The sequence below is a fragment of the Aquarana catesbeiana genome, linkage group LG08 (genome assembly GCF_042186555.1).
Source record: "Aquarana catesbeiana isolate 2022-GZ linkage group LG08, ASM4218655v1, whole genome shotgun sequence".
Classification (NCBI taxonomy): Eukaryota; Metazoa; Chordata; class Amphibia; order Anura; family Ranidae; genus Aquarana; species Aquarana catesbeiana.
Window position 1 is genome coordinate 165,488,817 of NC_133331.1, and position 16,728 is coordinate 165,505,544.

Sequence of the window (16,728 nt, forward strand, 5' to 3'; positions counted from 1 at the left end):
GGCTTTTCGTGTACAAAGAAGACATTGTTTTTTATATTTTTTCAGGGTTTTTGTTTTTTGTTTTTTTTTTTGTTGTTTTTTTTTTTACAAACTAAGGGCTGCACTCCAATGCTTTATTCTGCCAAAGCAAGTGTGCTGGAAGTTCCTGCCTTTGAAATGCCCTTTCTAAAGCTGGTTGTAGACTGTATGAATCAAAGCGCGGGGAGCCGTTCCTGCCGAGAGAACACAATGATTATTGCTAGTGGCTGTAGCCACTGGCACTTATTACATGCTAAAAATCAGAGATGCTTGTTGTACCCACGTTGATCGATGGATCGACTTGGGTACAGTCAGCCTGCCTATAGATGGATCGAATCTTGGGCCGGTCCCTGCTGAACCAGCAGATTTGATCTGTATATGGCTGGCTTAAGTAAGGTGCTGTTCTCAGGTGGGGACTTCCAGCATGCATATTTGCTTTGGCTGAATAAAGCTTTATATGATTAAGTATTTTCATCGGAGTGCAGCCTTCATTTAGTTATAGTGATGGTGCATGAATCAGGGACAGGCTCCCTCGGCCAGCACACAATACTTTGACTGGAAAATTAGGGTCTTCAGAGCAGTGCTATTTTTTGGTTCCACAAACAAGGTTTTCCTTGGTTTCCCCCTATTATGTTCAGTAAAATATCAGCACAATTGTTATTTGCCCAATTATATCTCTATAACTTGTACAGTTCATTGAAATTACAGACAGGATATCCTCAGCTGCTGATACTTTCATATGCATACATGTGCCATTTACATCACATCCTTAGAATATCATCAAAAATTTAGTGTTTGTAGCCCTAAAAAAAAAAAAAAAAAAAAATAGATTCTGTTCCTGTTAAGCATGTTATAAAGCAGAGTGCTAGTGCTGTCTCATTTTGGCCCCTTGTATCACCTGAAATACCTGGCTAATCCTGCCTGGTTCTGCCCTCCCCTCTGTAAACTGACCACGGTTTATCATGGCTGCTGAGCCCTGACACCGTGGTCAGTTTACGCGCCTCCATCATCCGCTGCTCTCCTCTGTCCTCTCTCTCTCCCTTCCCTCCCTGCCTGTCAGCTCCGATACGCTCCCCAGCCCTCCTTCTGCTGCTAAAATAATAGTGTCTGTTAATCTCGTCTGTTATAGGAAATGAAGTGCCCCAGTGTAAGGGTTTTGTAAAAAATAAGCCGCTGTATACCTTATTCATAGCACCGTTCAACGCTCACGTGACCGGTTGCCTCTCTCCTCTCCTTCTGGCTGAAATCAGCAGATGATTCTCAGCCCTGCCCGCTTTGCTGTCAGATCGAGAGAGGAGAGAGGCGGTCAGTCATGTGAGCACCCGGGGGCGCTATAAAATAAAGGTATACAGCGGCTTATTTTTTTACAAAACACATACACTGGGGCCACATCATTTACTATAACAGACGAGATTGTAGCAAGAAGACACTGTGGCTTATCAACCACTTTAATTTATTTCAGTAATTAAATTAAAAAAGTGAAACTCTTATAATATATAGATTCATTATACACAGAGTGATATATTTCAAGCATTTCTTTCTTTTAAGCTTGATGATTATGGTTTACAGCTAATGAAAGCCCAAAATTCAGTATCTCAAAAAATTTGAATATTACATATGACCATTAAAAAAAAGGATTATTAATACAGAAATGTTTTACTGAAAAGTATGTACAGTATTGTATGCACTCAATACTTGGTCGGGGCTCCTTTTGCATTAATTACTGCATCAATGCGGCTTGGCATGGAGGCAATCTGCCTGTGGCACTGCTAAGGTGTTATGGAAACCCAAGTTGCTTTTGATAGGGGCCTTCAGCTCGTCTGCATTGTTGGGTCTGGTGTCTCTCATTTCCTCTTGACAATACGCCACAGATTCTCCATGGAGTTTAGGTCAGGCAAGTGTGCTGGCCAATCAAGCACAGTGATGCCATGATCATTAAACCAGGAGTTAGTACTTTTGGCAGTATGGGCAGGTGCCAATTCCTGCTGAAAAATGAAATTGGCATTTCCAGTAAGCTGGTCAGCAGAGGGAAGCATGAAGTGCTCTTGCATTTCCTGGTAGATGGCTGTGTTGACTTTGGATTTGATAAAACCGTGGACCAACACCAGCAGATAACATGACTCCCAAATCATCGCTGACTGTGGAAACATCACACTGGACCTCCTGTAGCTTCAATTCTGTGCCACTCCACTCTTCCTCCAGACTCTGGGACCTTGATTTCCAAATGAAATGCAAAATGTATTTACATCCAAAAAGAGGACTTTGGACCACTGCACAACAGTCCAGTCCTTTTTTCTGTAGCACAGATAAGACTCTTCTGACGTCTGTGGTTCAGGAGTGGCTTGACACAAAGAATGCGACAGTTGTAGCCCATGTCCTGGATACATTTTTGTGTGTGTGTGTGTGTGTGTGTGTGTGTGTGTGTGTGTGTGTGTGTGGTCGCTCTTGAAGCACTCACACTAGCCATAGTCCCCTCCTTGTGAATCTCCCCCAAATTCTAGAATGGCTTTGCTTCACAATCCTCCCAAGGCTGTGGTTATCCCTGTTGATTGTGCACCTTTTTCTACCACACTTTTTCCACTCAACTTTCCATTAAAATGCTTGGATGCAGCACTCTTTGAACAGCCAGCTTCTTTAGCAATGACCTTTTGTGACTTACCCTTCTTGTGGCGGGTTTCAATGACTGTCTTCTGGACAACTGTCAAATCAGCAGTCTTCCCTATGATTGTGTAACCTACTGAACCAGACTGTGAGGCCATTTAATGGCTCAGGAAACCTTTACAGGTGTTTTGAGTTAATTAGCTATTTAGAGAGTGACACCATGAGTCCACAATATTAAACTTTTTCACAATATTCTAATTTTCTGAGATGCTGAATTTTGGGTTTTCACTAGCTGTAAGCCATAATCATCAATATTAAAAGAAAGAAGTACTTGGAATATATCACTCTGTTTGTAATAAATTACCTTTTTGATGATCTTCAAATGTATATGTATTTATTTTTTTGCAAATTCATTATTTAAAATGTCCTACTTTCTTAGGTTAATAAGATGCAAAAAGAACACTCATATACAGTGCAGTATAGAGGAATACTATGGTCATAATAAAAATAAAGAAGTACATAAAAACACTAAATGCATAGACATCCAGGCCGAGAATGCAATCACCTAGTCAGTTACCAGGGAAGAGACCAACATAGAACTGAACTAATGTGGAACAGACCCTTACAAAAACCGTGTAAATGAATAGGACAGAGTATTTTCCCTTTAATTTGGGAAGCAGGTAAGTATTGTGAGAACTCAAAGACAAGGTGGGAATGTGGTAGAGAAAGGGTAGGGGGAATAGAGGGTATACAGAGAGAAAAGAAAAGTAGACGGGGGATGGTGGGAGGTTCACTGCTAGGAGCACAACAAGACGCAGTGGCTTGCTGAATGTCCGATCTAAAAATTGAGAATGTAAACCTGTTCCAGTGGATCCAATATGTTTATATTTTCAATCAAATATTAGTACTTTCAGCACATTGGAAGCCCTGTGCAAGACATAATAAGCATTGAATTAGATAAGTGCTATACTACTGAAGAGCTAAGTTAAAAGGCCTGCTGCAGTAGTTTTATATTCGTAAAATAATGATACTGGAAAAAGTGCTGCACTGCTATCTAAATACCCAGTGACTTTAATAATCTGTGCAAAATATGTGTGTGTTGTAAACGCAGAAAGACCAAATAATTGTAAAAATCAAATGCATGCTCAGATACATAACACTATAACAGTTCTATGTAAAAAACGTGTTATTATGTGCAAATAGACTGTCTCTCTTTAAGACACATAGTCATTGAAGCCAATAATAGTAAACTTCAATCCTCTGTGGCAATGGTTCCCCGCACCATGTGTAAATCTCAGCATGTGCTCATATGCGTGTGTATTTATGTATGTGTGTGTATGTGTGTGTGTGTATGTATGTGTATATATATATATTTGTGTGTATGTATACAATTTGTGCCACCTAAGTGCTCTCAGAACCCTAACCTCCTAAATTGTAATAGATTACAAAACACCAGGGTCTCTCAGCTCCTTAGATTGAACACACTGAGGCCTCCTGTCCACTAGAGTCTATCTTGGTGGAATCAACAATGGCTCTAGGGAATAAAGGATGCTGTCCATTTAAATTTCCTTAGAATTCATGCAGCCATATTGCCTTGCTCGTGTTACAAGAAAACCTATAAAGAATCTCCCGTAGTGTAGTAGTTGAAGTAAAGCACTAATTTATATAATATGAAATGCACTTACAAGAAAAGCACTTTAACGTTGCATTGAAAGTGTGAGAGAATACTGGTACAGACTTCCTTTATATGTCATTTCTGGTCTGTGTCTACCTCGGCTCTGCCCTGCGCGTTTTGTCATGGTCATGTGACTTCCTCAGGGGAAAACAGCCGGGTTTACAGGCAGTCCTTATATACATCATTGAATCTAAAGGGATGGTGGCCATTTTGTTGAAGCCTATGGAGAACCAATACTCGGCAACCGTTTTTGCAAGGATAACTCAATAGGGAATTACATGCGGCCATGTTTTCAAAATCATACTAGGCATGGCCGCTATATTACTATAGTCTCTGGCTTAGAATATAGATCTTAGTGGCTAGGGGGCAAAATAATGCGGCGACCATGTTTAAGTAGTAAAAAGCCATGACATAATAGTGCCCAAAAGATTTTGCAATTACTAGATGTTTTTTTACTGTGAGTGCCCACACAAGGCAGTTTCTTGATTATCGTCAAGGCAAAGGTCATACAGTCTTTGCAAATTGTGATTGGTACTAGGGCAGATCTTCAAACTGGCTGCCTCTGTCTAAACCTCAATCCAAGGTTGTTGGCCTTGGGTTGACCAAATGACTAGTCGCTAAATGACCAATGTATTGGCCTTTATATTGTGACCAGCCACTTGTGACCTCAGTGAAAGTAAATATTTTAGTGCTTCTGTAACCATTTTTTTAATCTTATGGCAAGAATTTTAAAAACAATTTTATTTTCTTGAAAGTAGGCTTGCTTTAATGCAGCTACTTTTTTCTCACTTCCTAAATATGCTTTAGTATGCTTACAGGTAAAGGATGTTTACTTTCTGATACTTGTAATTTTTTCACAAGTCCTTATGAGAGTTTGGCAACACATAGAATGTTCTTGCTCATCTGAGCTCATGCCCAAGGCAACTTGTCAGATTTCTTATTTACTATTACTTTCTTTGCTCCACTTTTTTATAATTTAACTAATGTGCCTGTTGGTAGCCTTTTTCTGAGCTAAACGTAAGATACAGTGAAATCTTTTGTTTCTCCTAAATTGCTGTGATCTCTGTATTGTCCATCAGGCAGGGAGCCATCTATCTCCAGTGATACAAGGACAGACTCTTCCACAGACAGCTGTCACTATAAGCACTCACATCATGAGTCTGTGGTGAGCCATTTCTCCTCTGACTCACAAGGCACTGTCATCTACAACCTTGAGAACGATGCTGCGTCGCAGAGCAGCAGAGATACTGGTATGTATGATGTATTGAGAATCTTCTGCACAACTAGATTTTCAATCCATATGTTGACTTTTGCAAAGCAACAGTTTCAGTTTAATTATGGCCCCATCAGCAGCACATTCTCACCTTCACTGTGCACTTTTTTGTTTGTGTTTTTTTTGTTTGTTTTTTTTTTTTTTTGTTTTTTTTTTTTAGGTATCTAAGTAGGTTGCATGTTTTTCTGTGAGAGTCATGATTAGATGTTTCTCTGAGATAGATTTATTGCCATTTATTGTGGTGAACTCCAGCATATCAGCCCAACATCTCATAAACTGAGACTTGAGGTTTGTGAGAAATTATGCTGCAAAAGTTTAAATAAAAAAAAAAATTGCTATCAAGAAGCTTTAAAAAATAATCCAGTTTCATGGATGCAATCATGAGACATAACAGGTTAGCCACGTTTTTGGCAAACAAAAATTCTGGTGGCTGTTTGATCGATTTTTCAGTCTGTTTTGCTTTGCAAACACATCAGCTCATAATTAGTGTATTTGCTACATTTAAGATACTTTAAGGCCCATTTCACACCAGCAGAATGATCGGTTCCACCTGTCCGTTGTTCAAGTGGACCTGATCAGACGGCCCATTGTTCTCTATGGGAAGGCAGATGTAAATGGACATGTGACCAACCTGCACCTGATCTGATCTGGGCCGCCAAAAACAGACGAACGGGGATCCATTCCCCATCCATCCAGAAGATTGGATCAGATGACAGTCAGATGGAAACGGATAGACGGTCTCTTTCCATCCAACCGCCCCATAGAGAACAGCAGACTGTGTTTATGTCCACTTGGCATAAGCTGAGCAGACATGGACCCCTCATCTGCCTGCTCAGGGGGGATCAGCGGACAGATCCCCCGCTGAGCAGGTGGATTTGCTTGACGGAGTCTGTGTGACAGAGGTCTAAAGTATATGTATAGCCATTTTTTGGGGTTTTAGAGTATGGAAGGGTTGAAACCCCTGCCATTTTTTTCTTCTTTGCTACCTGTGCACCATTGAGGAACTTTTCTTTGATCCTGTCCCAGGGATGCAACAGGAAGTTAGAGAAATTTCCCAAAAGTGATGGGAATTCCATGCATAGATAGTTGTCTGCCAGACAGTGGCGTTGCTATGGGGGTGCAGGAGTGTTGCAGAGGAGGGGACATAGTGGTTGGGGGCATTGGCAGGTAACAGTTATGCTGCCAGGAGTGATTTTAGGGGGGCTAGAGAATAGGTGCTAGGGGGTGCTCTTTGTTTTGGGTTGGAGAGGACTTGTACTAGAAGTAGGAGAGGGCAGATTTGAAGTTTGACCCCCCCTCCCCCAGCGCAATTCCTCTCCCCTCCCAAAGCACCGCCTAGCACATATCCTTTCACCCCCCCAAGTCAAAGATCCCATCTCGGATCCATCCACCCCCCAATCCCATTCTGGCTCCATCCACCCCCCAATCCCTTCCAGCTCCACCCACCCTCCCACAGATCCCACACCCGTTCATCCATCCTCTATGATCCTGATCCCATCCTGGCTCCATCCATCCCCCCCCGATCCCATTCCAACTCCATCCATCCCCCTGATCCCATACCCGTGCATCCATCCCCCTTGATCCTGATCCCATCCCAGCTCCATCCATCCCCCCGATCCCATACCCGCTCATCCATCCCCCTGATCCCATCCCGGCTCCATCCATCCCCCGATCCCATTCTGGCTCCATCCATCCCCCCTGATCCCAACCCAGCTTCATCCATCCCCCTGATCCCATCCCGTCTCCATCTATCCCCCCGATCCCATTCCGGCTTCATCCATCCCCCTGATCCCATACCTGCTCCATCCATCCCCCCTGATCCCATCCCCAATCCCATTCCGGCTCCATCTATTCCCCCAATCCCATCCCCGCTCTATCCATTCCCCCCATCACATCCTGGCTCCATTCATTCCCCCCATCCCTTCCCAGCTCCACCCAGCCCCGATCCCATACCCGCTCCAGCCATCCCCCTGATCCTGATTCCATCCCAGCTCCATCCATCTCCTCAATCCCATCCTGACTCCATACATTCCCCCCCCCCTGATCCCATACCTGCTCCATCCATCCCCCCCTGATCCTATCCCTTCTCCATTCACCCCCTGATCCCATACCCACTTCATCCATCCCCCTGATCCTATCCCCACGTCATCCACCCCCCTGATCCCATCCCCGCTCCATCCACCCCCCCCCCCCCGATCCAATTCTGGCTCCATCCATACCCCCAATCACATCCCAGCTCCATCTATTGTGGTAGGTTAAGGGGGGGGGGGGGGGGAGCCACACCTACCCACTAGCCTGCTTAGTGCCGGGGGGTGGGGGGGTGACACCATGTATTACCGCACCAGGTGACACCAACCCTAGTGATGCCACTGCTGCCAGAACAGGTATCCCCATTGAAAGAGTCCCTTGCCTATTGTTCTGGGGGACACTCTAAAGGGGTTAATCTCCCCAAAGGGCCACAAAAACTTGGCAGAAGGTCTAGCCCTCTATTTAAACCTAAAAACGTTTTTTTGCCTGGGGATGCACTTTAATTCTTCACACCCATGTTTCTTTTGATATGGGTTTGTTCACTTGTTAAGGTCCTCTGATGGTACATCTGCATCCTGATGTGGTACACTAGGACCAAAGCATGTCTGCAGCTGTATGCTCATATACAAGGGCTGTACAGTTGCTAGAGCCATGATGTTGACAACAGTCATAGGTCATAGTTATAATTATGGTCTTTGGTTATATTGTAAAGGTTGGCAGCCAAAAACATAGCCTCCTAAATGATCATTGATCACTGTCATTTGGCAGTGAGTCCCTGTTCATACGATGTTGCTCAAGCACAGTTTCCTTTCCTTTTTACCTGAATTCATCCACCATCCTATGGGGCAAAGAAAAATCATCTGATTCACAGTGTCTGAGCACATTGTAGCTAATTGTCTCACAATTAAAATTGTTCTAGTTACAGGGACTTTTGGGCCCTGAGATCGCATTGTGTAATTTTTTTTTATTATTTCTTGCGATCAGGGCATCTAACAGACAGCGAGTGTAGTCAGCGACACTTTTCAAGGAAAGGACCTTTGACTGACCGAAAACGAAGTTCTAGCCGACCTCGGAGAAAAGGAGATGAATCACAATCATCAGGTTATCATAGTGAAGGTCTGCTTTGCGGTATTAACAGGCTTCTTACTCTTTACTATTCCGTTCTTTTCATCCATTGTGTTTGTTTTTTTGTGACATGCTGCTTTTCTGATTTTTCTTGCTTTTTGCTTTATTAGGTGAAACGCTGAAGGAGAAGCAAGCTCCAAGAGCTGGGCTGAAACTTTCCAGCAGTTCAAGTAGACTGAGAGACTTTAAAGCAACAGTTAGCAATATGATTCACAACAGACCATCGCAGGCATCGCAGACAACTCAAAGCTTGCATCATGTTGGAAGTGCTGTAGATCAGACAGAGATTAAGCCACTCTCCAGTTTAGCTGTACAACCTAGAGACTGGGAGCTGGAAAACAGCAATGAGGCAAAGTCTGGCTTATCCTGTAGGTATCGACCTACCTGGCGCCCCAAACGGGAGCCCTTGAATGTGGACAGTATATTCAGGTCAGAAAAGAGGATCATTCCTACATATAGTCCACTGAGTCCCTTTTCAGAAGACTGTGGTAAGTTGTTTTTTTTTTTTTTTCCCCTTGTTTTGCACATTTAAAAAAAATTGAGCATTTACGTGTTAATGAGCTATTCATACACTGCAGACAACAGGTGTAATGCCAGGCTCCTGCAGACTGTGTAGCCATCTGCCCGTACCTCCTATATGGGAAGACAGTTACTGACTGACAGGAAGATCAATTAAGTACTTAGATCAGTTCCCTGGCAGTTCACTGAGACCTATAAGTCGCCTGTCCTTGTAGTTCATTCATTCACAGAATGAACGATGCGGCCATGTTGGCCCTGCATGGCCACGCTCTTTTTGAATAGCGACAGCGGGTGCAGGGAGAAGATCTCTGGCTTGCTGTCACAGGGGTGGGGAGGTGGCTGGTGTGGATGGGGAGAGCAGGCAGATGCTGAGCATGCTAAGCTGGCCATACATGGATAGAAAATAGTTTGAAAAAACTTTTGTTTTGGAAAAGATTTTTAGAATGACTATGTGTTAACGCCATCATTGTATCAAATTGTTATCCACATAGTATTGATCGTTAATAACATAAATGGGAATTTTTTTTGCCAATCAATGCACATGCATGCGCTGTATGTTTTTTCAAACTATTTACCATCGATTTCCCTACTAATGTTTAGAAAATGGTTTGATTACACAAAACAATTTTGACATGACGGATCTTTCTTTTGGCATAAAACCTATGCATTTCGAGAATCAAAAAGTGCCCAATAACGTTTCTAAAGTCATACGATCGGGCTTATCGAACGCTTTTTCGAACTATTTGCTATCCATGTATGGCCAGCTTTACACCCTAAATATGGGTGTAACATGTTCAGAAAGGTGAACTTATCCTTTCAGGTTTCCTGTATAAAGTTTGCTTTCCTCCAAGAGACATTCAACAAAGTTTGTCTACACTGGCTTTCTTGCTACTGTCAGTAACCCTGTTATATAGAATAATATGTGAATTCCTCTAACACATGAGAGATGCAGGGAACCTTGTGAAAAAAAATGTGTATATATATATATATATATATATATATATATATATATATATATATATATATATATATATTAGTATTTGATGTTGGTCTGATACTTTTTTGGTGTAAATTTGTAATTTTTACACTAATGCAGTCACCTGTTAGAGTGTTGGCACACTTTCCCGATTTCTGGTCTGGTCTATTTGTGTATCACACCATACGCAGAATTACTGGAATAATAAATGGGGACCACATTTCAGTAAACTTTTTTTGTTTTGATTTTGCCTTTACTATCTTGCCCTTTATGCAAATAGCCAAGGAATTTCCAGTCAGTGAACGAGAGAACGGCAACTCTGATTCAAAGGAGATGCATCCATGTGTGAAATACAGGAACTGGGGCATGGGACGTGGCACTTCTCACCTTGGAGATCACCAGCAGCCCCGTCTCATCCAGAGAATGGAGTCTGGCTATGAAAGTAGTGAACGAAACAGCAATAGTCCCGTCAGCATGGACTTGCCTTTATCAGAAAACTGTAGTGCTTTTCGGTAAGAACTCTGGAGATAAACCTATTTAAGAACTCCCTGTTTCTAAAATGATCAAATCACATCACCACAAATACTGTAAACAGAAAGCTAGTTTGCTTCAGATCTTGTGAATGCATGTAAAAGATGTTATCAGCTACACAGACGTGATAAGTGAAAATCATAGGACAGTAAATGTAGTCCTGGATAATAAACTCTAGAAGTAAAAAAAAAAGTGGGACTATAACTCAAAGCTACTAATGGACCTTTAAGTGGAACATGTCACATGAGACTAGCTCCCCAGCGTCATTTACCATAGTTGTTCCTTTAAAGGCCCACTCTGATGTCACTCTCAGACCTAATGGATAAAACCTTCAAGTCCCCCGATGGCAGATTAGCTTGCAGGGAAAAAAAAAAACACACTCCCAGTAGTGAATTACTTTGTTAGATAAAATAAAGGCAAGCAAAGTCACTCTCAAGGAAAGACTTGAAAACTGTTCTATATCTGGCTTATAGGAATGCCTTTGTTACTCCCAAAAGAGCCCTGAATTGGCGTAACACATTGAGCAATGTCATGATGCCAGTCAGGATGGTGATGATGTAAGCTGTATACAGGATGGCTTTAATGCAATTTTAAGCTTAAATCTTTGCTTTTTTTTAATTTAATATATAACTGGAAGCACTATTTTCATATTGACATAGTTGGTAACGTTGAATAAAACATCAACCTGTGTGTATGTGTTACTACCATTTTTCGTAAACCTGTATATTGCATCCACTAAGATGCCGATCTAAACAATTTTTGACATCACTAACTGTGGAAGGGAGTTTTAAATCCTTACCGCTCTAACCGTAAAAAACCCCTTACGCAATTTAAAGTCAAACTGTTTCTCATCCAACTTCATTGAGTGGCCGCATGTCTTCCTAAAGTGGGTGTAAAGGCAGAATGTTTTTATCGTAATGCATTCTGATAAAAAAAACCTGTGTGTGGCAGCCTCCCTCAGCCCCCCAATACTTACCTGAACCCCATCTCTATCCAGCAGTGTGCACAACTGCTTCGGCCATCCGAGACTCTCCCCCTGATTGGCTGAGACACAGGAATGGTGCCATTGGCTCCCACTGCTATCGATCAAAGTCAGTTAGCCAATCAGGAGAGAGGGGGGTGGGTCAGAACCGCGCCTCTGTGTCTGAATGGACACAGAGCTGCGGCTCTACTCGGGTGCCCCCATAGCAGCAAGCTGCTTGTTGTGGGGACACTCAACTAGAGGGAGGGGCCATGCAGTGCTGAAGAGGGACCCGAGAAGAGGAGGAGCCAGGCTGCTCTGTGCAAAACCACTGCACAGAGCAGGTAAACATAACATGTTTGTTATTTTTAAAGAAAAAAAAATGAGATTTTAGTATCACTTTAAGAGACGCAAGACTGAATAGTTTCCTCCCTATGCTATCTCCTCTTAACTTATTCTCCCTGGAGAGATGCTTAATATGTTTGTAGTTGTTGCTTATAACTGAGGTCCTCCAGCCCACCTATTAGCTTTGTTGCCATTCTTTGGACACTCTCCAATTCTAGCACATCCTGAGTGACAAGAACTGGATGGCATACTTGAAATATGGACGAACCACGGTTTTGTGAAGTGGTTGAATATTTAGTTTTATTTCTTGAATGCATAATAGCCTGCTTACAATTGCACTAAAATTGTAGCTTTGAAAGGTTCCAATGAAAGGATACTTCTGATTAAGGCCCTTTTCACTCTTGTGCTACTTGTCCTGCGACTTGGGACTGCAAAATCGAATGACAAGTTGTACCCCATGATTTCCAATGAGTATCATTCATATCTGTGAGACTTCAAGTCGCACCGACTTCAAAGTAGTCCCTGCACAACTTTGGTCCGACTTTAATGCAAGTTGGGGTCCATAGACCTGGAGTTTACACATGCATTCCCTGAAACTGAAGTAAAATGGCAGTGTGAAAGGGGCCTAAGAAGTTATGGCAGATCAATATGTTTCTGTGTCAGGGACCTGTACGAATAAGGCCTCATTCACACTGGTACTCCTGTATTTAGAAGTTTTAAATGAGAGAGAAGGCACCTGGGAGCTATAAAGAAATTTTATCTCTCCCAGATGACTATTTCCTGGGTTTTAGATATTCTTGCTTTAAAGCAGGTTTGGCCTCGTTTAGGTGCATTTACACATTTAGATGTGTGTTAGAGTATCTACTTGGATCCTGGATGCACAGCATTTTGTTTTTCTAAAAACAGGTAAACACCTAAATGCACAGTGTGAATGGCACCATTGAAAAGCCATTACATGTATTTGTATGCATTTAAAAATGTGGATGCTTGCAACTATAGCTACAGGTGACTTATAAATACTGTATATAATTTCATGCTTATTGCCCTTTTAAAAAACAAAATGCATAGTGAAAATGTACACAAAACACCTTTAAAACAATGATATAAAATCTCACGCACTCTGTGTGATTTTGGCCTCTTTCACACAGGTATCATCCATTCAGTCATGATTATGCATAGAAAAAAAACGGATTAAGTTTACATCTGCTTTTACATACGTTTTCAGTTCAGTTTACATCCGTTTTTAGATCCACCTGCTGGTGTCCTTGACCATGTCTCATCTCTGCTGTCAGTGGAGGATTCCCCACTGATAGCAGAATGTAAACAAAAAAGCCAACATAAAAAATTCAATAAAAGGTATGTTCACCAAAAAAACATTCACCAAAAAACTATAGAAAATAAAAATGCTAATACAGTTTTTGACAAGTCCTTTATTCAAAAAATATTAAATGTCCCCAATGTACATTAATCATCAATCACAATGAACAACAGGTGCCAACCTGCATGAAAAAAGAAAAAAAAAAACCTCAACTTCTGTCCACTTCATTGCTTGCCTCCTGCTGACTGGCACTCCACTTCCCCCTGCCACTGAAGTAAACTGAGGCACGGGGTCATGCAGTGATGTCATTGACATTACATGGACATGTCCTTAGGCAGTGTCAGTAGGCGGGAGGCAAATAACAGAGCAGTTGGGTGTCGGCGGGAGTTTTTTTTTTTTCTTTTTCAAGCGGGTCAGTGCCCATCGGTCATCAGGTCTGATGATGGATGTACATCAGGGGACATATTTATTGAAATGGCTTTAAAGGGCTTGTCAAAAACTGTTGCATTTTTATTTACTACTGACAGTTTTTATTGGTGAATGAGTAGGGGTACTATGTACCCCTACTCATTCACATGGCGGGGAACCAGTATTTGGGGGCCTGCTTGTTAAAGGGAGATTAATGTCACCAGCACACCAAGCTCGCCAAAAATGAGTCCAAAGCTTTAATCAGCGATCACATCGTTGCAGAAGAAAGCAAGGTTTCGGAGCCATGCAAGACACCTTTATTAGACATGTGACGAACCGGTATTTGGGGGCCTGCTTGTTTAAGGGGGACTCCAGATTCTGATAAATCACCCCTTTCACCCTTATAACCACCAGGCCAGTGTTGTGGGGAAGAGGCTCTTGTCCTCATCAACAGTGGGACAAGGTTAATAAAGACAGATATAAATACCTATGTGGTAGCGCTGCTAAATATATAAACATAAATCCATAAATTAATAATCTATATAATCAAACTTCATAAAGGTGCAAATGTCGGATAACCGCTCTAAAAAGTCTCTAATAGTGAACCTTTTTTTACGATTACACAATGTGACTCCACTCTGTGACTTGTGCCCCCTTCACCGAGTGCAATGCTGGCTCACCTCCAAAATAGACCCCTATGGGTCAAATGGGCTTATATGCTGATAATCTGGTTCCTTAGGACACACTGCGATTCCCCTTTAAGGATGGCTCCACTTTAGTCACCAGCAACTCCAAGATGACATGGAAAGACAAAAGTGCTTCCAATAGTGCAGTACCTAGGTGTAATAATAATATGGAGGACATTGCTAGGCTGCATTTTTGACATGGAAACAATTTAAAGCAAATTTGGGAAAAAGAGGGAAAATCAAATTGTGTGTCAAACTTGCTGCTTGTTACACTAGTTTTTCATTTTTTGATTGTGAATACAAAGATGGAAATATGATTAAGAATGAAAGAGTTTTTACCATAACCATTCTAAGGAAGTGTTATAGCACTCTCTATTTCCAGCTATGGCTCCTGGATTCTAGTATGTGAGACTGAAGTATGGACATTAAATTGTGCAGTTCAGGGGACAGTGTATGTGGTTCTGTGTTATTTGTAAAGCGATGAAGAAAAGGTGTTATTGCTACAAAAGTAAATAAATTAGTAATATTTTTTTTCACTGTGAATCACTTTCTTAAAGGGAATATCACTCAAGGAAAAGCCCCGGTACAGCTTCGGCTCCTACCTGGCGAAGTATTCCAAAGTCTCAGAGCAGCGGTGCATTAGATATGGCGGATTCTGCTTCCAGTGTTTGGGTGAAGGTGCATCCGTCACATGTTGGTAAGCCTGACAAAATAAATTGTTCTGTATCACAGCTTTTATTTCTATGAACTGTGAGCAGTCTTTTATTTAAGAGATATATTGTATTGCACACACCGGTGGAGGAAATACCAGGGTGAACATATGTTCCTCTTCCTCGGCTCCAATCTTCTCATTTACACAGACAGGAGGCGGAGCAGCTGGGGAGAAGGGACATTGCACTGATGATCTGAGGTCTGTAACCAGAAGTGTGGGGGGAGGTAAAAAGGGATATTCACCTGGAGGAATCATAGGGGGGTAGTAAGAGGATATGTGCTGGGGGGGGTGCTTTGGGAGGGGGAGGACTTTGAAATCCCACCACCTTCTAGCACAAGTAGTCTGCCCTCCCAAAGCACCCCCATCCCCAGCACATATCCCGTCCCCGCCCCCAAATTAAAGAGACGCCAGCCACCAGAAAGGGGGCAATGGTGGCATCTGGCACCCCATAAAGGTCAAGTGCCCCGGGTGCCCACTCTGGCATGCCCCTGTCAGGCAAATTACTGTAACCAAGTGCCAGAACTTGTTTCGGCACTGGGTTCCAGGACTCAGCCTTGATTCACAGGACATTGAGATTTTGTTCAAATCTCAGGAAGGTCCCCCCAAAACAGAGACAGTAGGGATTGGGAGATATAGATTTGTACTAGGAGACTTGTACCACCTTCTAGCACATGTCCTCCCCCTCTCAAAGTACCCCCCCCAGCACATAACCTCCCCCCTCCAAATCAAATAGATACAGCCTGCCACAGAGGGGGCATTCACTGCATTTGGGACCCAGGGACCCCCAGTTGCTTGTGGTCCCGACTTGCATTGTTAGCCTCCAAGGAGACGGCAGTGGGACCTTCGCCCCCATTTTCTGGGTGAACTGAGCTAGAAGCATTGCCCTGGGAGCGGAGACACAGAAGGCCTGTACTTCCATAAAGACAGTACCCCTGAAGAAGCCTGATCTATGGGCGAAACATGTTGGGATTTTCTATCATGCTGTCCTGTTTAACATCCTAATATCAGTGTTGTACATGCCTGTGTCATTTGTTTTTATATATTTTTTGTTTTTCTCCTCAAAATAAGAAATAAATCCTTTTTACTGAATATATTTGACGATATATTTTTTGCACCACTTAAAATCCTCACTCCACTTTCTTATTGTTTCTATGTCAGTTTGGGGATTGGGGCTATTATCTAGCTGTACTCTCCACGACCAATTACAGGTGCATTATAAACTCACATGGAGGTTAGGGAGAATAGGCACATGTTGAGTCAGTAAGATGCTGTCATCTGTCCGGCTATAAAGACACTCCCTTGGCTCCCCCAACCTTTTGTGATGTCTACCGCCCGCCGTCATTTTACGACACTACTTTGGAGAGGAATATCGTTATCGCAGCAACTAGCTGCCATAACCCCAGTATCCTCTTCTTCAGCAGGCGGTGATGCTTTTAGATAAAAGTGGTCTCTGCGGCGAATTCACTGCGAGATCCCTTTTATCGGCGGCGGGAGGGCCTCCCTTCCATATAATGCACCTATGTACCAATAAATTTACAGTTTTAACTCAGAG

The 16,728-nt window shown here is 42.5% G+C and overlaps 1 protein-coding gene across 7 annotated transcripts in view; it reads left to right on the forward strand.

The window, feature by feature from the left end:
* The window catches only part of USP54 (ubiquitin specific peptidase 54), a 249,867-nt gene that overhangs the window by 183,287 nt on the left and 49,852 nt on the right, over positions 1-16,728 (forward strand). For 4 of the 7 annotated variants that reach the window (XM_073596688.1, XM_073596684.1, XM_073596685.1 and 1 more), the window contains exons 11-15: positions 5,374-5,544; positions 8,580-8,723; positions 8,831-9,208; positions 10,496-10,727; positions 15,022-15,161. In XM_073596688.1, coding sequence (XP_073452789.1) covers positions 5,374-5,544; positions 8,580-8,723; positions 8,831-9,208; positions 10,496-10,727; positions 15,022-15,161 — 1,065 coding nt within the window. The remainder of the gene's footprint in view (positions 1-5,373; positions 5,545-8,579; positions 8,724-8,830; positions 9,209-10,495; positions 10,728-15,021; positions 15,162-16,728) is intronic. The other 3 variants (XM_073596687.1, XM_073596689.1, XM_073596691.1) reach the window with 3 other exon arrangements.